Here is a 19218-nt window from a genome sequence, read left to right as displayed (position 1 = left end):
TGTCATCTTGTCAGAGTGAGCCAGCTTGAGATTAGGCCTGACTCTTTCAAAACATATTGTTCCCGCTTACTTCCTTCAGGTCATCTGCATACTTGGCCAGTTTGCCTTCTTTATACTTCTAAAAATCACAAATAACATTATTGACAAGGAGGAGAACAGAGCCATTTTATACTGAATTTTAGGATTTCTCCGGGTTAGCATTTTGGGGTATGTTTTTCTCCCAGGTATAAATTCTCCTGATCCTAATGTACTTTCCTTTGCCTTCCTCCATCTTAGCGACAAATACAACCATCCTTGACTGCCTCCCTCAAATCAGATGGAAGCCTCCCCAGGAGTCTCCTTGGGCCTCACTTATCACACTGTGTGGGTGCTGCCTGTTCTTTTTCTGTGCCCCTCCCCTACCTTGAGGGTAAGATCAAGTGTTGCTCACTCTTGTATTCCCGTGGCTAGCCCATATGCACCTCATTAAATATTTATTAAATGCTGAATGAATTAATTAGCAGTTTTGTTAAGCGTCTAGTTGAAGTCAAAAGACACATTTCCATGGAGAGTCTTCTAATCTGCTGGTCGGGAAGTAGAACAGGCAAGGAAATGAAGTTTGTCCATGTGGCTAGTTCTTGGTGGGCACAGACAGGTTCTTTGATGTCCTCTGCTGTTCTTGAGTCCAGCAGCCAAGTTTTTAGTGATCCTTTCTAGAATTTTGCACCTGTGAAATTTCTGGAAAACCTTTGTGGGCGTGGCCATCCTGTTACACAATGTGCTTGAAGTATTTTACTCAAGTTGAATAAAGGTTAATATCCACTTTATCTTTTGATTATCAGGCACATAAATTTCAGGTGATTCATATCATGTTAAAGTCCACAGACAGTCTGTTAATTTGGTCACTGTTTCCAATGGGTTGTGCTCACTGTGGTTTAAAGAGCTGATTAGATTCTTCCTGGATCAACGTAGGACTACCTGTACAAGGAGAACTAGGGAGACTCGCAGGCTTCCAGGTCTTTAGGTGGAGTTCCTCTTGGGAGCAGTGCCCTGCTGCTCCCTTTTGTCTCTGAGCGCAAAAACAGGATGACATGGTACCAGCCAGAGCAGATGAAATCCCCAAGCTCCTTCTCTGGCTCCTCACCCGACTCTCTCATTTTTCTTATCTCAAGGCACCAGCACCACCTCCTACTCAAAAACCACGGCAAAATAGGGACTAGGGAATTGCCTAGATTCCTTCCATTCAGTCCCAGAGTCTAGTAGGCTTCTCCTCTCAAATACCACTCACACCCAGTTGTGTGCTGGTGAATGTTCAAGAACCAACTTTTTGGGGGAAAAAATTCCCAATTTGTAATGTTTGCCAATTTCCATGGTGTAAATCCTCCCTCCATGGCTGATTTCAAGCTGCTCTCATGAAGACACGAAATGTGGAGTTGGGGAGAGATGTGCACAGGCTCATACAAGCTGGCTCCAGGCACTGTGCTTTCTTCCACCTTCCTGCCCCGACCTCCACTGCACTACATCAGAGTCTCATGGCCTTCAAGACGCACGAATCTGTCCCTGCTGGCTATTCTAGCCTCATGGAGCCCTGTTCCTGGAAGCTTTCCTAATACCTTTTTGCTTCTGTTGGGTCATTTAGGTGACCCGTAATGCCCTGTGTACATCTTCATTGTCATATCACAACGCAATGGTATGTGTTTATGTCAGTCTTTCTCATTGGTCTATGAACTTCTTGAGCACAGAAACTGATAGTAACGACAAAGGGTAGTAGTTACTGAGCTGGAGCTATGTTAAGTATCTTAAGTGCATTATCTCATTTAATCTTCACAATAACTGTAAGGTCGATGCTCTTATTATACTCATTTTACAGATAAGGAAAGTGAGGCACAGAGAGGCCAGATAATTCGCCCAAGGTTGCATAGCTGGTTGCACAAATCTAGAGTCAGATTTGAACCCAGGCCTGATTGTAGAACCAAGACCTTTAACTACTAAGGCTTCTTTGTGTGTCTAGCACTTGGCACTCTGCCTGGTCCATAGCAGGTGCCTTTTGCTTGTGTGTTGAGTAGTGAGGGAAGGCTAATATTGGCAGTATCCTTGACTAGTTTCTTTGCTCTATTCTTCTCAGCTTCAGCCTAATCTCCCAACAGCAAGCAGGATGACCTTTCAAAACTATAAACCTCATCATGTTATCCATCTGATGAAAGTGTTTCAATGTCTCCATAACTTTCAAGATGAATTCCTTACCTTGATACCTATGAACCTTCATGATCCGGTGTCTGCCAGTTTCTCTAGATACACCTTCCACTATTCATAATCACATTTATTCATTCAAATTTTATTACTTATCCAACAGATGCAATTTTTGTTGAATAATCAGGTCTAACAAGGTTCCAGGCCTTGTTCTAGGATGTGTACAAAAAGAGGCGGTCTCTCCCCTAGAGAAGCTTAGAGTTCAGTGCAGAGAGACAGACACGCATCACCTAGGGGCTACAGTGGTTGAAACAGAAGTGCATCGAGCTCTCACTGGGGGACACAACAGGCATTGCTCTCAGTCTCATACATGTTCGTCACTTGGCTCTTGCCATACTATTGGCACATTTCCACACAAGTCCACCTGCTGAGTTTTAGAATTCATTTGCACATGCTCTTTTCTGTTCTTAGAATTTTTTCTTAATAATCATATTTATCCTTGAAAATTCCTTCTCAAGTGTCACCTGCAAGGAGTCCTTGCCACCACCACCCCACCCCAGCCAGCCTAATCAAAAGGCCCCATGGTATTCCTATCTGCAGCCGTTCTAACGCTTAATACCATGTACTGCTCTAGCTGATTTTCTTGTCCCTCTCACTGGGTTGTGAGCTCATCTCTGATTTTATTCCTGAACACATAGTGGATACTAAGTAAATGTTGAATAAATGAATGAAACAATTAGTGAAGTAATGAGTGGAAATGTCATCTTTGCTCATCTAACTTTGAATTGTCTGTGGCTCTAAACACCAACATTAGATTTAATATCCAACTTTATTTTCAAGTCAAAATATCCTTCGCAAATGAGAGAAGGGGAATGGTTGGTTTCTCCTCCTCTCCTCTGTCTTCTCTTCTTTTCCTCCTCCTTCTTCTTTGGAATATTTATGAATATTTCTGCTCAAAATTCTCATGAACACTGGTGTATCAGAGGGAAACTCTCTTTATGTTTAAATCCAAAGGGCAACCATTAGGAGATCTTCACTGTTGCTTTTTAGAATCTTTTAAAAACCTAGAGTTATTGTAACAGACTAATTTTGTCATCTTGGCTGTTTTCGGAATACTCTGGGCAGTGATGTTATGTGACAAAAGGTGAGAGTTGATAAAGGAAGAAACGGGACATCTGGTTTGAGGAAGGTGATATGGGAACAGAACCTATCAGATGGTAACAAGAAAGGACTAGTGAGTGGTGGATGGACAGGTGGATGGAGGAAGCAAGGTCCTCGAGCTGTGTACTCTACTCACACCTTTGGGGAGCACTGTTTCCCCAAAGGTATACGTATGTCTATTAGTAGGCCTGTGGATTCAACTTGGGCTTGTCTGTGGTACTCCCTGGTGGACTGATCCTCTAACTATGTGCTTTTTTCTTGTCTGCCCAAGGCCAAGAGCAGCAGGACAGGTTACCATGTGCCAGATGTCCCTGAGCCTAGAGGGGGAGGCAGAGAACTAGGGTGAAGAAGGGCTTTTTTTCTGAGATCGATAAAGGGGGCAGTTCTCTGGCACTCCCAGGAGGCCTGGCAGCTGCTCCTGTTCTGAGCAGGACTGTGACAGCCACGAAAGACAAATGTAGAGCAGGGTGGGATCAAAGCTTGAAACCGGATCTTGCTGACAGGGGGTGGGATGCCCAACAATGCCATCTCTGCAGGTTTGGGTGTAATAAATAAGTGTTTAAGACATTTATAGCTAAGTGATTATTTTTAAAAGCAAGAGATTTATTTTAACAGTCATTTAAGAGTTTCCCTGTGTGTGTAAAGCCTCCTGAAAACAATTTTATCTGACACTATGGATTTATCTTGTTGAGTAATTTCCTTTGAGTCTGGAAGGCACAGATGTGCTTTTGGAGTCCTAGAGAAAGCTGGCTACTCGGGGGGGGGGGGATCATCTCTCCTTGTTCATTAAGGTGTTTGGACATGCCACACGGGGCAGGTCCTGGGAGCTGTGGACCATCTCCTATTTCTGCCTGGGGATGGTGGTGGGGGAGGGGAGGCAATATAAAGCAAGTGATACATTGGTCAGTTCTTAGCATCTGTGGGCCACCTCCAATTTTTGCCTGGGGCAGAGTGTGTGTGTGTGTGTGCGTGTGTGCACACATGTGCACACACACGTGCTGTATAAAGCAGATGGGACACCAGCAGGGGCTTCAGTGGGAAATTAAGCAGATTCTTCCCTCCATCTGTGTCTCTTAGCCATCAGCTTGACCAAAGCCCAAAGAAGTAGTAGAAGCAAGTCATTCTTGTCTGCTGTTGGAGCGTGAGATGGGCGGTGATGGTGGGGAGGGGAATGAGCACCTGCTCAGGAATCAGGGCAGCCTGCTTGGTTTCCTTGCATATCACTTACTAGCTGTGAGACCCTGGGCAAGCTAGTTAACCTGTAAACTGGGGATATTAGTGTCTACCTCCTAGGGCTGTTATGAGGATTAATGAGTCAGGTAAAGTGCCGCTAGTTTGGCTTAGCTCAGAGTAAGAAATCCAAACCACTTCTGAATGCCCCTGGACAATTGGGATGGCATTCAAATTCATTTCCCTTCTTTTCTTATCCTTTTATAGTCCTTTCCCACCAAACAACCAGAATAAATGTCTTCATTTTTTTCTTTTTGTTTGTTTATTCCTTTGGGTTTTTTTAGATTCCACACGTGGTGAAATCATACGGTATTTGTCTTTCTCAGTGTGACTTCTTTCACTTAGCATAATACCCTCTAGGTCCATCCAAGTTGTCGCCAATGGCATGATCACATCCTTTTTTATGGCTGTGTAATATTCCATTATAGATATATACCACATCTTCTTTATCCATTCATCTATTGATGGACACTTAGGTTGCTTCCATATCTTGGATATTGTAAATAATGCTGCAATAAACACCAGGAGGCATATATCTTTTCAAATTAATGTTTTTATATTCCTTAAGTAAATAACCAGTAGTGAAATTGCTGGATCATTTTAATTTTTTGAGGAACCTCCCTACTGTTTGTCAAAGTGGTTGTATGGAGCAAAACTTTTAAAAATGTAAAGCATATCATATCACTTTCCAAAGCCTTCCCATTGCTCTGACCAACCTCTCCTACCCCCTCTCTTGTGCTCCTATGCTTTTCCATCCTGAAATTATTTCTCAAACAGCCCCTGTTCTCTTGCCCTTACTGTTCCCCTCTGCCTGGCATGCTTGGCCCTCAGTCTTTGCATGGCTGGCTCTTTTCTGAGGAAGCCCTCCCAATCAAAAGGATCTCTATCTCCCTGAAGCCTCTTACACCACTCTGTTTCATTTTCATGTGAAAAAATCCTGTTTATTTATTGTTTCTCATATGTCACATCTGTCCTCCGCCATCCCCACCGGTGCCTCCTTTCCTTCCCTGAGAATTCAGGCCCTCTGAAGGAATTTGTCTTTTTTTTTTCCTGTCTGCTGTGTCCCCAGAACCTTGTACAGTGTTTGGCATGTACTTGGTACGTGCTTAATAAGTATTGGTTGAATCAGTGAGAGAATGAATGTGTCTTATCCTGCTCATCTCCATCCTGTCCTTTCTTCAAAGCCTCCCTCAAGACTAAATTGCCACTATGAGGTCAATTCTGACCATCACAACGTTTAAGAATATCTTCCATCCTTTTTGCTCTTAGTTTATGTAACTGAAAAGAGTTGGTGATCTCTCTGCTCTTTCCCTCCTCTTCTCTTTCTTCCTCCCTCTTTTCCATCTATCTCTGGCATCCATCAGTTTTGCTTGTTTGGGAGGTGCTCAAGATTTTTTAAATTTTATTTTAATAAATGAGATAGCAAGCCAAAAGTTAAACATACAGTGGCTCTCCTACAACTAGTGCAGTGATCTGAATGTGAAAGTACCTTGCCCCTGGGAGGGATACAAGGCGCTGCACATGAGGGATATTAGTGTGGGGGGTAGAAAGTTGAGGTGTTATATATTTAGATCGTACCTGGACAAAAACTCCATGAAGTTAATAATTGGTGAATATGAGTGAAGGGCAAAAGTGAGTTCCTTTAAATTCCTGTAGCTTCTCTTTAGGTTTGAAATTATTTCAAAATAAAATGTTAAAAATTCTTTCCTTCTCAAAAAATGTAGAAAGTGAAATTTATCAGTCTTTTGCTTTATAGTTTTTGGCTTTCATGCCATGCTTGGAAAAACCTTTATCCCAAGATCATAAGAATATTAACTCATATTTTCTTTCTATAGTTGTATTTATTTATGTTGAAATCTTTTCTCTATCTGGAATTTAGGTGTGGAAGTAGGAAAATAATCCAGATTTTTTTCCTCATATGTCTAACCAGTTTTCCCCAAGACTTTTATTGAATAATAAATCTTTTTTCACTGGTGTCAAAGGATTTGTTTATTGTGTACTAAAAGTCCTTGTACATTACATGTATATGTGATATTTCTTGATATATCCCAGATATATCCTACATCCTTTGATATGTCCTTGTGTAAATTTCTCAGATTTACCTCCTCCATAATTTTCTGGTGATTTTTGGCTATTTATTTTTCCAGAAGAATTTCAGAACACTAACTTGGGGATTATTTAATTTCAGGTAACACACAAACCAATTCAAAAGGGTTTATTGGGTATACCCAAGAGTTTGTCATGTATTTGGAGTGAAAATCGAACAACCAGGCTTCAGTTAGGACAAAAAAATCAGGAAGGACCTGGGTTAACGGGATGGAAATATTAAACTATCACTCTAGTTCGCCTTAGTTATTACATGACTTAATCTCAACCACTAGCTCTAAAGTCTAGTTCAGATTCTTAGGAGAAATAATAGAATTGGTCACTGATCAACCAATGGATTGGGTCTTCCTGATTTGGGTGCCTGTAGAGGTTGTGTTACAAATATGGCTGCTGGAGACTATTTTCACAAGGAGAAAGTTCTCAGAAAATGAATATATGGGTTTGGCAGATGTTCTAAACAATGTCTAGTAAAAGTTTTTATGATACTGAATCTTTTATTTTTTAAAGATTTTATTTATTTGACAGAGATAGAGACAGCCAGCGAGAGAGGGAACACAAGCAGGGGGAGTGGGAGAGGAAGAAGCAGGCTCATAGCGGAAGAGCCTGATGCGGGGCTCGATCCCAGAACGCCGGGATCACGCCCTGAGCCTAAGGCAGATGCTCAATGACTGAGCCACCCAGGCGCCCCAATGATACTGAATCTTTTAGCCTAAGATCAATGCCTTTCCATTTATTCAAATCTCTTCTTATGACCCCTCATAGAGTTTTTTTAGCTTTTTAAAAAAATATTGTCCCTAAATATTTATTTGGGTATTTTATACTTTTTGTCATTTTGAATAGAATCCTCTTCATTATATTGATTGTAATTGTTGATTGGTTGTTTTTTATATATAAGATATATATAAGATTGGTTGTTTTTATATTTAGTTTTAATCAGCTACTCTTTCGAATTTTCTGATCATTTCTAATTGTTGCCAATTGTTTCTCCTGAGTTTGCTAGGTATAGAGTCATGTTATCTGCAAATAAATATTGTTTTGTCCTCTTGATTAGATATTCCTGTGTTTTATGTTCTTTTATCATTCTTTTAAAATTCTACCATCTTTATTATGATCAGAAAGAAACCAGTAAGTTTATTTTCATTTTTTTAAACCAAGAAAAAGGACAAAAATATTGTGTTACATTTTGGGAAGTCAACAAAAATGTGAAGCGAGGTACTTCTTGATTAACTTAACTGGAAATAATCTGTCCAACTAACAAACCAACCAACCAACCATCCATTCTTCCTTCCATCCAACTATCCATCCAACCATCCATCCATCCATCCATCCATCCATCCATCCATCCATCCGCAAATGGTTATTGCTGCCTTTTTTATACGATACATTCTTGTGGGTACTAGAAGAAGGACATGGTCCCTGCTCTTGAAGACTTTAGGTAGAGAAACAAAGGCAAGCAATTATAATAGTGCATAAGGCAAAGCACAGGCCATTAATGGAAGCACACGCAAAAAAAGGCACCTAAACCAGCCTTAGACAGTTCGGGAAGGTTACTGGAAGAGAGTAACATCTAAAGAGGGTTTTTTTTTTAATTTAAATTCAATTAATTAACATATAATGTATTATTAGTTTCAGAGGTAGAGGTCAGTGATTCATCAGTCTTATATAATACCCAGTGCTCATTAAATCACGACCTAAAGAGATTTCTAAAAGAAATACTTGAATGGAAGAAAGATCACACTCTCAATGAATGTATTGTACTATTTACGTGCTTTAGAATTCTTGGGTGCAGGCATGTCAATGTTTTTAGATGCTAGCCATTCTGAAATCTTCATGAATCTCAAGATTTTTAATTTGCCTTTGCAGCTCAGGGGCCCAGTGACACTCTGGAGAACCCGGTGCTGGATACAAGTCTGCTGGAGGAATTCTTGGGCAATGATTTCGATCTGGGGGTCTTGTAAGTAATGAAAGCACTGCTCTCCATTTGATGTTTTATAAGTTATGGAATAATTAAATGAGCTGGAAAGTGTTTCCTCCTCTTCTACTTTCCAAAAGGGCATGTTGGTATTGTTTCTTCTATTAATCTCCGTCAGTTTTCCTGAGTGAAGTCTGCTGGGCCTAGAATTTTCTTTACAGGAAGGTCCTCCCCTTCCAATTCAGTATCTTTAATAGCCTTGGGGCTATTCAGGTTATCTGTTGGTAGTTATCAGCTTAGACAGTTAATGTCTTCCGGTGAATTTATTCACTTCATCCAAGTTGTCAGATTCACTGGCATAAAGTTGCTCATCGTATTCCCTAATATCACTTTTAATGTCTGTAGAATCTATAGTGATAACCCTTTTGTTCTTAATGTCAATACTTTGTGTCTTTTTATTCTTGGTCCATCTGGCAAGAGGTTTATCAGTTTTCTGAACCCTTTGGGAGATCCAGCTTTTGGCTAAATGTATACTCTTAATTGTTTTCCTGGTTTGTATTTTATTGATTTCTGCTCTTACATTCTGATATTAACATAGCTGCTCCAGCTTTCTTGTATTTTTAATTTACATACAGTAACATTCAATTTTTATCCTGTATATAGTGTTGTGAGTTTTGACAAGTTCATAGACTTGTAGAACCACTATCATGATCAACACAAACAATTGTTCCCTCACCTGAAACACTTCCCTTGTGCTTCCCCTTTGTGGTCAAACAAATCACCCACCTCAGCCCCTGGTACCACCGATCTGTTCTCTGTCCCTATAGTTTTGCTTTTCTTGAATGTCTCATAAATGAAATTTGTGGGATAAAACGTTTTTAGTCTGGCTGCTTTCACTAAGCATAAAGTCTTTGATCAATAGTTCATTTCTTTTTATTGCTGAGAAAGACTCTGTTGAACGTTTATAACTCAGTTTGTTTATCCAATTACCCATTCAAGGACATTGGGATTACTTACAGTTTTTGGCCATTATGAATAGCTTCTATAAATATTAATGCCCAGGTTTTTATGTGATCAAGAGTTTTAATTTCCGAGGGTAATATTTATTTATTTATTCAAATTTTTATTTAAATTCTATTTGGTTAGCATAGAGTGTAATATTGGTTTCAGGAGTAGAATTAAGGGATTCATCACTTACATCACAAGTGTTCCTCATAAGTGCCCTCCTTAATACCCATCACCCATTTAGGCCATCCCCCACCCACTTCCCTCGATCAACCCTCAGCTTATTTTCTATCTTTTAGAGTCTCTCATGGTTTGCATCCCTCTCTCTTTTTGTTCCCCTTCCCATATGTTCATCTGTTTTGTTTCCTAAATCCCACATATGAGTGAAATCATATGGTATTTGTCTTTCTCTGGCTGACTTATTTCACTTAGCATAATATACTCTAGCTCCATCCATATCATTGTAAATGGCAAGATTTCGTTCTTTTTGATGGCTGAGTAATATTACATTATATATATGTATAGTGTGCATATATATAATATAATGTATATATTATATATACATATATATATACACGCACACACACACACACACCACATTTTCTTTATCTACTCATCAGTTGATGGACATTTGGGCTCTTTCCATAGTTTGGCTATTGTTGATAATGCTGCTATAAACATCAGGGTGCATGTATCCCTTCAAATGTTTATTTTTTTTAAAACATTGTTCAATTTCTCTGTTGTATAGTTACTGTTTTTTTTTTTAAAGATTTTATTTATTTATTCGACAGAGAGAGAGACAGCCAGCGAGAGAGGGAACACAAGCAGGGGGAGTGGGAGAGGAAGAAGCAGGCTCCCAGCAGAGGAGCCTGATGCAGGACTCAATCCCAGGACTCTGGGATCACGCCCTGGGCTGAAGCCAGACGCTTAACGACTGAGCCACTCAGGTGCCCCTCAAATGCATATTTTTGTATCCTTTGGGTAAATATCTTGTAGTGCAGTTGCTGGGTCGTAGTGCAGTTCTATTTTTAACTTTTTGAGGAACCTCCATACTCTTTTCCAGAGTGGCTACTCCAGTTTGCATTCCCACCAACAATGTGAGAGGGTTCTCCTTTCTCTGCATCCTCGCCAACATCTGTTGTTTCCTGTGTTGTTAATTTTAGCCATTCTGACAGGTGTGAAGTGGTTTTGATTTGCATTGTGGTTTTGATTTGCATTTCCCTGATGCCCAGTGATGTTGAGCGTCTTTTCATGTGTCTGTTAGCCATCTGGTTGTCTTCTTTGGAAAATGTCTGTTCATGTCTTTTGCCCATTTCTTTCTTTCTTCCTTCCTTCTTTCCTTTCTTTTCTTTCATTCTTTTTTAAAGACTTATTTATTTATTTGAGAGAGAGAGAGAGCATGCACACACATGGGTTGGGGGAGGGGCAGAGGAACAGAATCTTCAAGCAGACTCCCTGGTGAGTGGAAAGCCCAAATGCAGGGCTCAATTCCATGACCCATGAGATCACGACCTGAGCTGAAACCAACAGCCAGAAGCTCAACTGACGGAACCACCCAGGCACCCCTCTTCTGCCCATTTTTTAACTGGATTATTTATTTTTGGGGTGCTGGGTTTGATCAGTTCTTTATAAATTTTGGACACCCACCCTTTATCGAATAATGTCATTTATAAATATACTTCTCCTATTCCATAGGCTGCCTTTTAGTTTTGTTGATTGTTTCCTTCAGTGTGCAGGAGTTTTTTATCTCGATGAAGTCTCAATGGTTCATTTTTGCTTTTGTTTCCCTTGCCTCCTGAGACATGTCTAGTAAGACGTTGCTACAGCTGAGGTCAAAGAGGTTGCTGACTGTGTTCTCGTCAAGGAATTTGATGGTTTCCTGTGTCACATTTAAGTCTTTCATCCATTTTGAATTTATTTTTGTGTATGGTGTAAGAAAGTGATCCAGTTTCATTCTTCTGCATGTTGCTGTCCAGTTTTCCCAACACCATTTGTTGAAGAGACTGTCTTTTTTCCATTGGATATTCTTTCCTGCTTTGTTGAAGATTAGTTGATCGTATAGTTACAGGTCCATTTCTGGGGTTTTCTATTCTGTTTCATTGATCTATGTGTCTGTTTTTGTGACAGTACCATACTGTCTGGAAGATTACAGCTTTGTAATACAGCTTGAAGTCCAGAATCATGATGTCTCCAGCTTTGCTTTTCTTTTTCAGGATTGTTTTGGCTATTCAGGGTCTTTTTTGGTTCCATACAAATTTTAGGATTGTTTTTTCTAGCTCTGTGAAAAATGCTGGTGTTATTTTGATAGGGTTTGCCTTAAATGTGTAGATTGTTTTGGGTAGTATAGACATTTTAACAATGTTTGTTTTTCTAATCCATGAGCATGGAATGTTTTTCCATTTCTTTGTGTTCTCTTCAATTTCTTTCATAAGTGGTCTATAGTTTTGAGAGTACAGATCTTTTACCTCTTTGGTTAGGTTTATTCCTAGGTAACTTATTATTTCTGGTGTGATTGTAAATGGGATCGATTCCTTGATTTCTTTTTCTGCTGCTTCATTATTCATGTGTAGAAATACAACAGATTTCTCTATGTTGATTTTATATCCTGCAACTTTGCTGAATTCATGTATTAGTTCTAGCAATTTTTTGGTGGAGTCTTTCAGGCTTTCTACATAGAGTATCATATCATCTGCAAGTATTGACAGTTTGACTTCTTCCTTGCCGATTTGGATGCCTTTTACTTCTTTCTGTTGTCTGATTGCTGAGGCTAAGACTTCTAGTGCTATGTTAAATAGTAAGAGTGGACATCCTTGTCTTGTTCCTGACCATAGAGGAAAAGCTCTGTTTTTTTCCCCATGAGGATCTGAGGGTAATATTTAGAGCGAAGTCCGCTGGGTGATATTGTAAATATAAGCTTAACTTTATAGCAATTGCCAAATTTTCTAGAACAGCCATACCATTTTCCATTACCACTTGCAGCGTATCAGGCATCCAATTGCTTCTCTTCATTGCCAGTTCTTGCTATTGTCAGTTCAGAAAATTTTTATAATAGCCATTCTATAAATAAAAAGCCATGCTACAGTGGCATCTCATTGTGTTTTAACTTACATTCTCCTATGACTAATGATGTTGGGTATCATTTTGTGTTCTTGCTTGCTATCCATACATTTTTCTTTGGTATAGGGTCTGTTCAAATTTTTTGCCAATTGGAGCTTTCTTACCTTTGAGTTTAGAGAATTGTTCAATATTCTGGATATAAGAACTTTGTTAGATATGTGAATATTTTCTCCCACTCTGTAACTTAAGTTTTCATCCTTTCAGCAGTATCGTTCTCAGAACAAAAGTTTAAAATTTTGATGGTGTCCAACTTATCTGATTTTCCTTCATTAAGGTTCATGCTTTATATCTAAGAAGTATAGATATTGCCTAATCTAAGCTTCCCCAACTTTTCTTCTGTTTTCTTCTAAAAGTTTTAGGGTCTTACACTTCACATTTAGGCTTATGATCCATTTTGAGTTAATTTTTGTATAAAGTTTGAGACATAGGTTGAGATTAATTTCTTTGTGTATGGACATCCAACAATTCCAGATTTATTTGTTGAATAACCTAGAAAGGTTACTAAATTAAATTACTTTTACACTGTAGTAAAAATCAGCTGACCGTATTTGTGTAGACCTGTATCTAGACTCTACACTGTTCCATTGATCTCTGTGCCTATCATTTTGCCAATACTACACTATCTTGATTATTGTGCTTTTATTACCATCTCTGGCCTGAAAACAATCTGCCAGAAGTTGTCTAGTGTCTCTTCTATGTAACTGCTCCTTAAGAGAAGGTACAGCTAATTGTACCAGGGTTCTGTTTAATCATCTGGATCACTTTTATAAGTCGCAGAAAGAACTTTAGCTGTTTGGCGGGGAGAAGTGAACAAAAGTCTCTTCAAAGAACTGTCTTCTTATCTGGGAAGTCTGAAATCTGCCATATGGTCGTAGTTTCCAGGATAACAATGATCCTTCCTATAGGACCAGAATTATCTCCTTATAGGCTATTACTATTGGTTTGCCCAACCAGATTCATTCTCTACCTTTAGGGGTGGTCGGGTGTAATAGAGGTAGAGGAGGGAGTTAATATTGTTGCGCAATTACCAAGTGTTGGGCAATGTTCTTTGCACTTATTATGCGTTCATTTATTTAATTACATATTTGATTTCACACATTTCATTCTCTGAACAAATCTCCCAAATAGATACAATATCATCTATACTTTATAAATATGGAGGTGCAAAGAGAATAAGTAACTCTCCACAGGTCAATAAGCGGCAAGACTGGAATTCAAATGCGCCTGGCTCTACAACACATGACCTTTCTTCTTTATGCAGCTTTTAGATTAATTAGGTCATATTTTGGAGGAATATGAACCTCGGGGAAATATATTCAATGCATCTAAAATTATCTGACAAACGATGTGACTCAGGATGGGTCTGTGCTATAGTTTGCAAAGATTGTCAGAGTCCATGCGCATTGAAGAAAAGTCCGATAATCAGATAACCTGTCACTGCTTGATGAAAACCACTCAGGTGCATGCGGTTAAGTGAGGCTGCATTAACAGTCTGAGCACGGAAACAGCTCCAGTGCATCCACGACCATGGGGCTGTTCAGCGGGTCCGCAGATCATTACATCTGTACAACCTATTCAAATACTCCAATTGTTGACTATTTCTAAATACCTGGCTCTTTTTTGCAATTTAATTGCATTCCTCCTAACAGCCTAGAGATGCAGGTCTTCTCGCTTGGGCTTACAGCTCATAAGTAGCAAAGCTAGGATTCAAACCTAAGTTCATGACCAATCTTGAGTTACTTCCCCTCTACTGTATTGCCTATGAATTATGCTTTTAAAAAAGTCAGTGACAACTCTTTGCCTAAACGATCTAAGAAACCACTAGGCTGCTAAATTGATGAGAACCAGTTTGAATCTAATAGGGAGATTTTCACATCTCAAACATATTAAAAAATGGAATTACTGGCCCTATAAAACAGATGCCCTTAGATGCTTTATGCAAAATTGGTCCCATGAGATGCTGTGGGGGGGAAAAGAAAAGTTCCATGATGAGTAAATAAGCTTATGAGTCATTGGCTTAAACAAAGTTAAATCAACTTTACCGCAGGACTTTTCAGAGCTTTTGTCATGCTAATGTGCAACTGGGGAAGAGAGGCAGTATACAGTGTTTCTCAAATTTATTTGGCCACGGACCCATTTTGGGAGGCAGGTACCCACGCATGAGCATTGGGATATGCCCCTCAGGACTTTCTCATTTTTCTGTGTGAATCTAATTGGTATGTTGAGCTAAGGGCAGCCTGTCAGCACGTGAAAATTTCTGAATATTGCCCTTAACCCTTTGTTTCCTTGTGTGGCAGAGTCCAGGGCAGCTGTCTGCCCAGGAGGAGTGGCTGAAGTCCTCTGGTCTCCCTATAGGTTAGCCGGCCAGTTACCTACTAGGTACACAGGTAAGCTCTGGAGGACACACTAGGAAATGTCTAGGTATGGAGAGCTGCTTGAAGGGAGGGGGCTAGATATTTAGGGGATAGCATAAAACCCCGGAGGTTGCAGGGAAAAAGGACAAGAAGTGTGTGTGTGTGTGTGTGTGTGTGTGTGTCTATAGAAGGAAGACTCCAGAAAAGAGACTAGTGAATCTTAAAACGGACTTTGTTTCCTTCAAAAATGCCCAGAGGTTCACCTGCTTCCTTTCTTTACTCTAAGTGTGTGTCAGGGAGCAGCACTCGCCTGACCTGGGAGCTACAAACGTAGCACTTCAGACCTTCCCCCAGAAAAGCTGACTCAGACTCGCATTTTTAATAGGCTCCCCATGGACTGCACGTGCACATTATAGTTTGAGAAGCCACACAAACATGCCTCCTTCCCCATCACCTCCTACGTTCCAAACCAAATAATTTGGTTTGTTTTGAGTAAGTGTGGTCAGTGGAGGTCATATCATAGTGAGCTTCAGGCTGGCCTTGGGGTCCTACCTGCGGGGTAAGAGGGAACCAGCTGAGGGCCCTGGGGTGACACCTATTCGCAGGTTTGACTGGGGGACTTCGCAGGAGGTGGACCTTAAAGACACATGAGGTCCATGAGGCATCAACTGCGGGTTTTATTTCATTTCATTCAAATGCTTGAGCTTCTTCTGGGTTTTACTTAGGACTTGGCTTATGGCGCTTGGCTGGCAGAATGAGCTAGGAGTCGCCAGCAGCTGCTCGCTCTAGTTCTGCCGCCGTGGAGTGGGGCTGAGAAGCCCTTTACTGCGGTGTTGCGAACGGGGTCAGGTAGCCCGCGTAGCTCTGTGAGAAGAGCTTGTTAAAGGCTGTGTGAGTTCATTGACCAGTTTGACTTCTGGGTTTATATCTAAATGGTGTTTTATATTGCTCTTCTTACTTTTATATATTTTAAGAACTTAATATTATCTTCAGGGAGGATTTAACTTTCTTATATCACATCTGACACCCACTTCTAGCACCAGCCTCCCAATATCAGAAAGGTCTATAAAAATTTTTAGTTAGGTCAGTACCCAGGGCTTACATTATTATCACTATGTGGTCACGTGTAATTTATTATGATTATATTTTGTTTCTTGATCTCGTTGTTTTTCTTGAACCATAGCCTTCTTTTCATGATGTTCTTGGCTTTGAATATAACTATCATTAATTCTCCCCACAAATTCTCTGAAGGGAACTGCAAAATTCCTCTCAGTATTGAAACACACCAGCTCCTTTTCTTCTTAAGAAATTTCTCAAGTGGGGGCGCCTGGGTAGCGCAGTCGTTGAGCATCTGCCTTCGGCTCAGGGCGTGATCCCGGCGTTATGGGATCGAGCCCCACATCAGGCTCCTCTGCTGGGAGCCTGCTTCTTCCTCTCCCACTCCCCCTGCTTGTGTTCTCTCTCTCGCTGGCTGTCTCTGTCAAATAAATAAATAAAATCTTAAAAAAAAAAAAAAGAAAAAAAGTTTCTCAAGTGATCTTTGTCATTACTGACTTTTTTGTTCTATCAATTGATGAGAGAAGGATGTTAAAATCTCCAACTATGATTATACAATTATTTATTTCTCTTTTTAATTCTGTCAATTCTGCTTCATGATTTTGAAGTCCTGTTATTGGATATATAAACAATCATAATTGATATGCCTTCTTAATGAAAGGACTGTTATTATTATGGAATGAGCCTCTTTATTTTTAGTAAGACTCTTTATTTTGAAGTCTATTTTACCTATTATTCAGGAAATCACTTCTGCCTTCTCACACCTTTTTTCTCCATTAGGTTTCAACTTATCTGAGTCTTTATATTTTAAGTGTTTCTTAAAAGCAATGTACAGTTGGTCTTGCTTTTTAAAAATCCTTTCTTACAATCTCTGCCTTTTATTGGAGTTTTTAGTTCATTAATATATCTTGTAATCATTTATAATGTATTTAATCCTGCCATTTTATTGTCTTCTTTTTATCCTTGCTATTTCTTCTTTGTAACTCCTTTTTACTTTATTTTGTATTATTTGAATAATTTTAGAATTCCATTTTATCTATTGACTTTAGCTATACCTCTTTGCATAATTAACTTTTTACAGTCTACTTAGAGTTAATGAATTAATATTGTATCACTTTACGTAAAGTGTAGAAAACTTACACTGTGTAATTCTATTTTATCCCCCACTCCCTTCCTCTGTGCTATGGTTGTCCTAAGTGTTACACCTCCATACATTATAAATGCTATGAGATAATGTCACAATTTTTGCTTTAAAGAGTCCTATGTATTTTAAAGAAATTAAGAAAAAAACCAATTTGCATTCAGATGCATACAATTTTTTATTCTGTACATTCCTTCCTAAAGTTTCAAGTTTCCATCTGATGTCTTTTCCCTTTAGCCTAAATAATGTCTTTAACATTTCTTATTGTGCATGTCTGTTTACGGTTTCACTTAAAATTTTTTTTAAATCTAACAATGTCTTTATTTTGCTTTTATTCTTGGAAGATATCTTCATCAGACATGAAATTCTAGATTGTCAGTTTTGATTTTCACTAGCACTTTAAAGATGTTGTTGCACTGTCTTCTTACTTATGGAGATTTTGATGAAAAGTCATTGGTCATTTGAACCACTATTACCCTGCATGTAATATGCTGTTTTTCTTTGGTTACTTAAGAAAATTTCTCTTTATTTTTGCTGATTTGATTCTGATGACCTGCGTGTGGTTTTCTCTGTATTTATCTTACTTAGGATTTGCTGAGCTGCTTGAACCTATAAATTTATGTCTTTTACTACATTTGGGGAGGTTTTGGTTATTATATCTTTAATTATTTTTCTGTTACATCCTCTCCATTGTTCATTAATCTCTCTTTCTCTCCCACTTTTTTGATTCATTTTTCCCTCTCTGTTCTTTAGACTGCATTATACCTATTGATTTGTCTTCAAATTCTTCTGTTATACCACCCAGTGATTTTTTTCATTTTCTATTTTTATTTTCATTTCTGATTTTTTTCAGTTCTAGAATTTCCATTTAGTTCTTTTTGAGTTTCTATTTTTTTGCTGAGATTTTGTATTTTTTATTCTTTCCAAACACATTATCCTCTACTCCATTAGGCTTAGTTACAACAGTTGTTTTTATAATAGCTGCTGCTAAAGTCTGGATTTATCTGCTAATCCAGTATCTGGATCATCTCTGGGTTGGTGTCCACTAATTGCTCTTTTCCTCAAGGTTAGGCCATATTTTCCTGCTTCTTCATTTGTTGAGTAATCCTTAATTGTATTCTAGACATTGTGAATGTCTGGATTTTTTTTTTTAATTTCTTCTGAAGAGTATATATATACTTCTGTTTTACTAGGCAGTTACTTTCCTTAAACTCAAATTATAAACTCTGTCTCCTGGGTAGTAGCTCAAATTTTAGTTCAGTTTTGTTTGTTTGTTCATTTTGCTCTTTTGTTTTTTGGGGTTTTTTTTTTTTTTTTGAGTTTTTTTTGTTGGACTGTGTGCAGTCAGCCCCATACATTGATGGCTTGGGAATCAGACAGACTCTTGGCAGGGGTTTTTACACAGAATCAGGGGTTCCCCTCTCTGAATCTCTTTTCCCCAAGATTCCCCTTTCACTTTAAGCAGCTGTTTGTCCCAAATTCTGTTCTCTGGTTTTTTTAGGTCAGAAAGTTTGTATGTTTCTATTGGAGTTTTAACTATTCTGTGGTTCTGCCTTCAACTGGTCCTAAGGCCAAAAGCTGTAAACAGGTAACTCACCTTATGCTATTACCTTCATCCAAGTTTCAGTGTCCCCCCAGAATCTTCTTGTTTTTGTCCACTTTCCAGTATTTTTAGGCAGATTTTTTTTTTTAATTTTCCAGAATTCACAGTATGAAAAGGTCATATCTGGTAGGAGCTTACCAGTGATATCAAAAGCAGAAGAGCTCTTCACGGGTTTTTTTTTTTGCATCCCTTCTTTATCTAGTTGTTTGTTCTTTGTCTTTAATGTTAAAGGTTTCTGGAAATGTCTGGCCCTTCATCTTTTGTTCCTGTGTAAGACATTCTGTGTGCAAGCCGTTATTCTCAGGGGATGAGTCTCATCGTAGAGTGATTAAGCAGGGATGGGCCATTTTAGGGGGTGGGGGAG

The 19218-nt window shown here is 39.0% G+C and overlaps 1 protein-coding gene across 1 annotated transcript in view; it reads left to right on the top strand.

Moving 5' to 3' along the window:
* Positions 1-19218, top strand: part of MYRFL (myelin regulatory factor like) — a 115395-nt gene that overhangs the window by 19976 nt on the left and 76201 nt on the right. Inside the window, exon 2 of the mRNA XM_057316441.1 lies at positions 8530-8620. Coding sequence (XP_057172424.1) covers positions 8530-8620 — 91 coding nt within the window. The remainder of the gene's footprint in view (positions 1-8529; positions 8621-19218) is intronic.

The sequence above is a fragment of the Ursus arctos genome, unplaced genomic scaffold (assembly GCF_023065955.2).
Source record: "Ursus arctos isolate Adak ecotype North America unplaced genomic scaffold, UrsArc2.0 scaffold_21, whole genome shotgun sequence".
Lineage (NCBI taxonomy): Eukaryota > Metazoa > Chordata > Mammalia > Carnivora > Ursidae > Ursus > Ursus arctos.
This window is presented reverse-complemented; position numbering and strand designations above follow the sequence as displayed.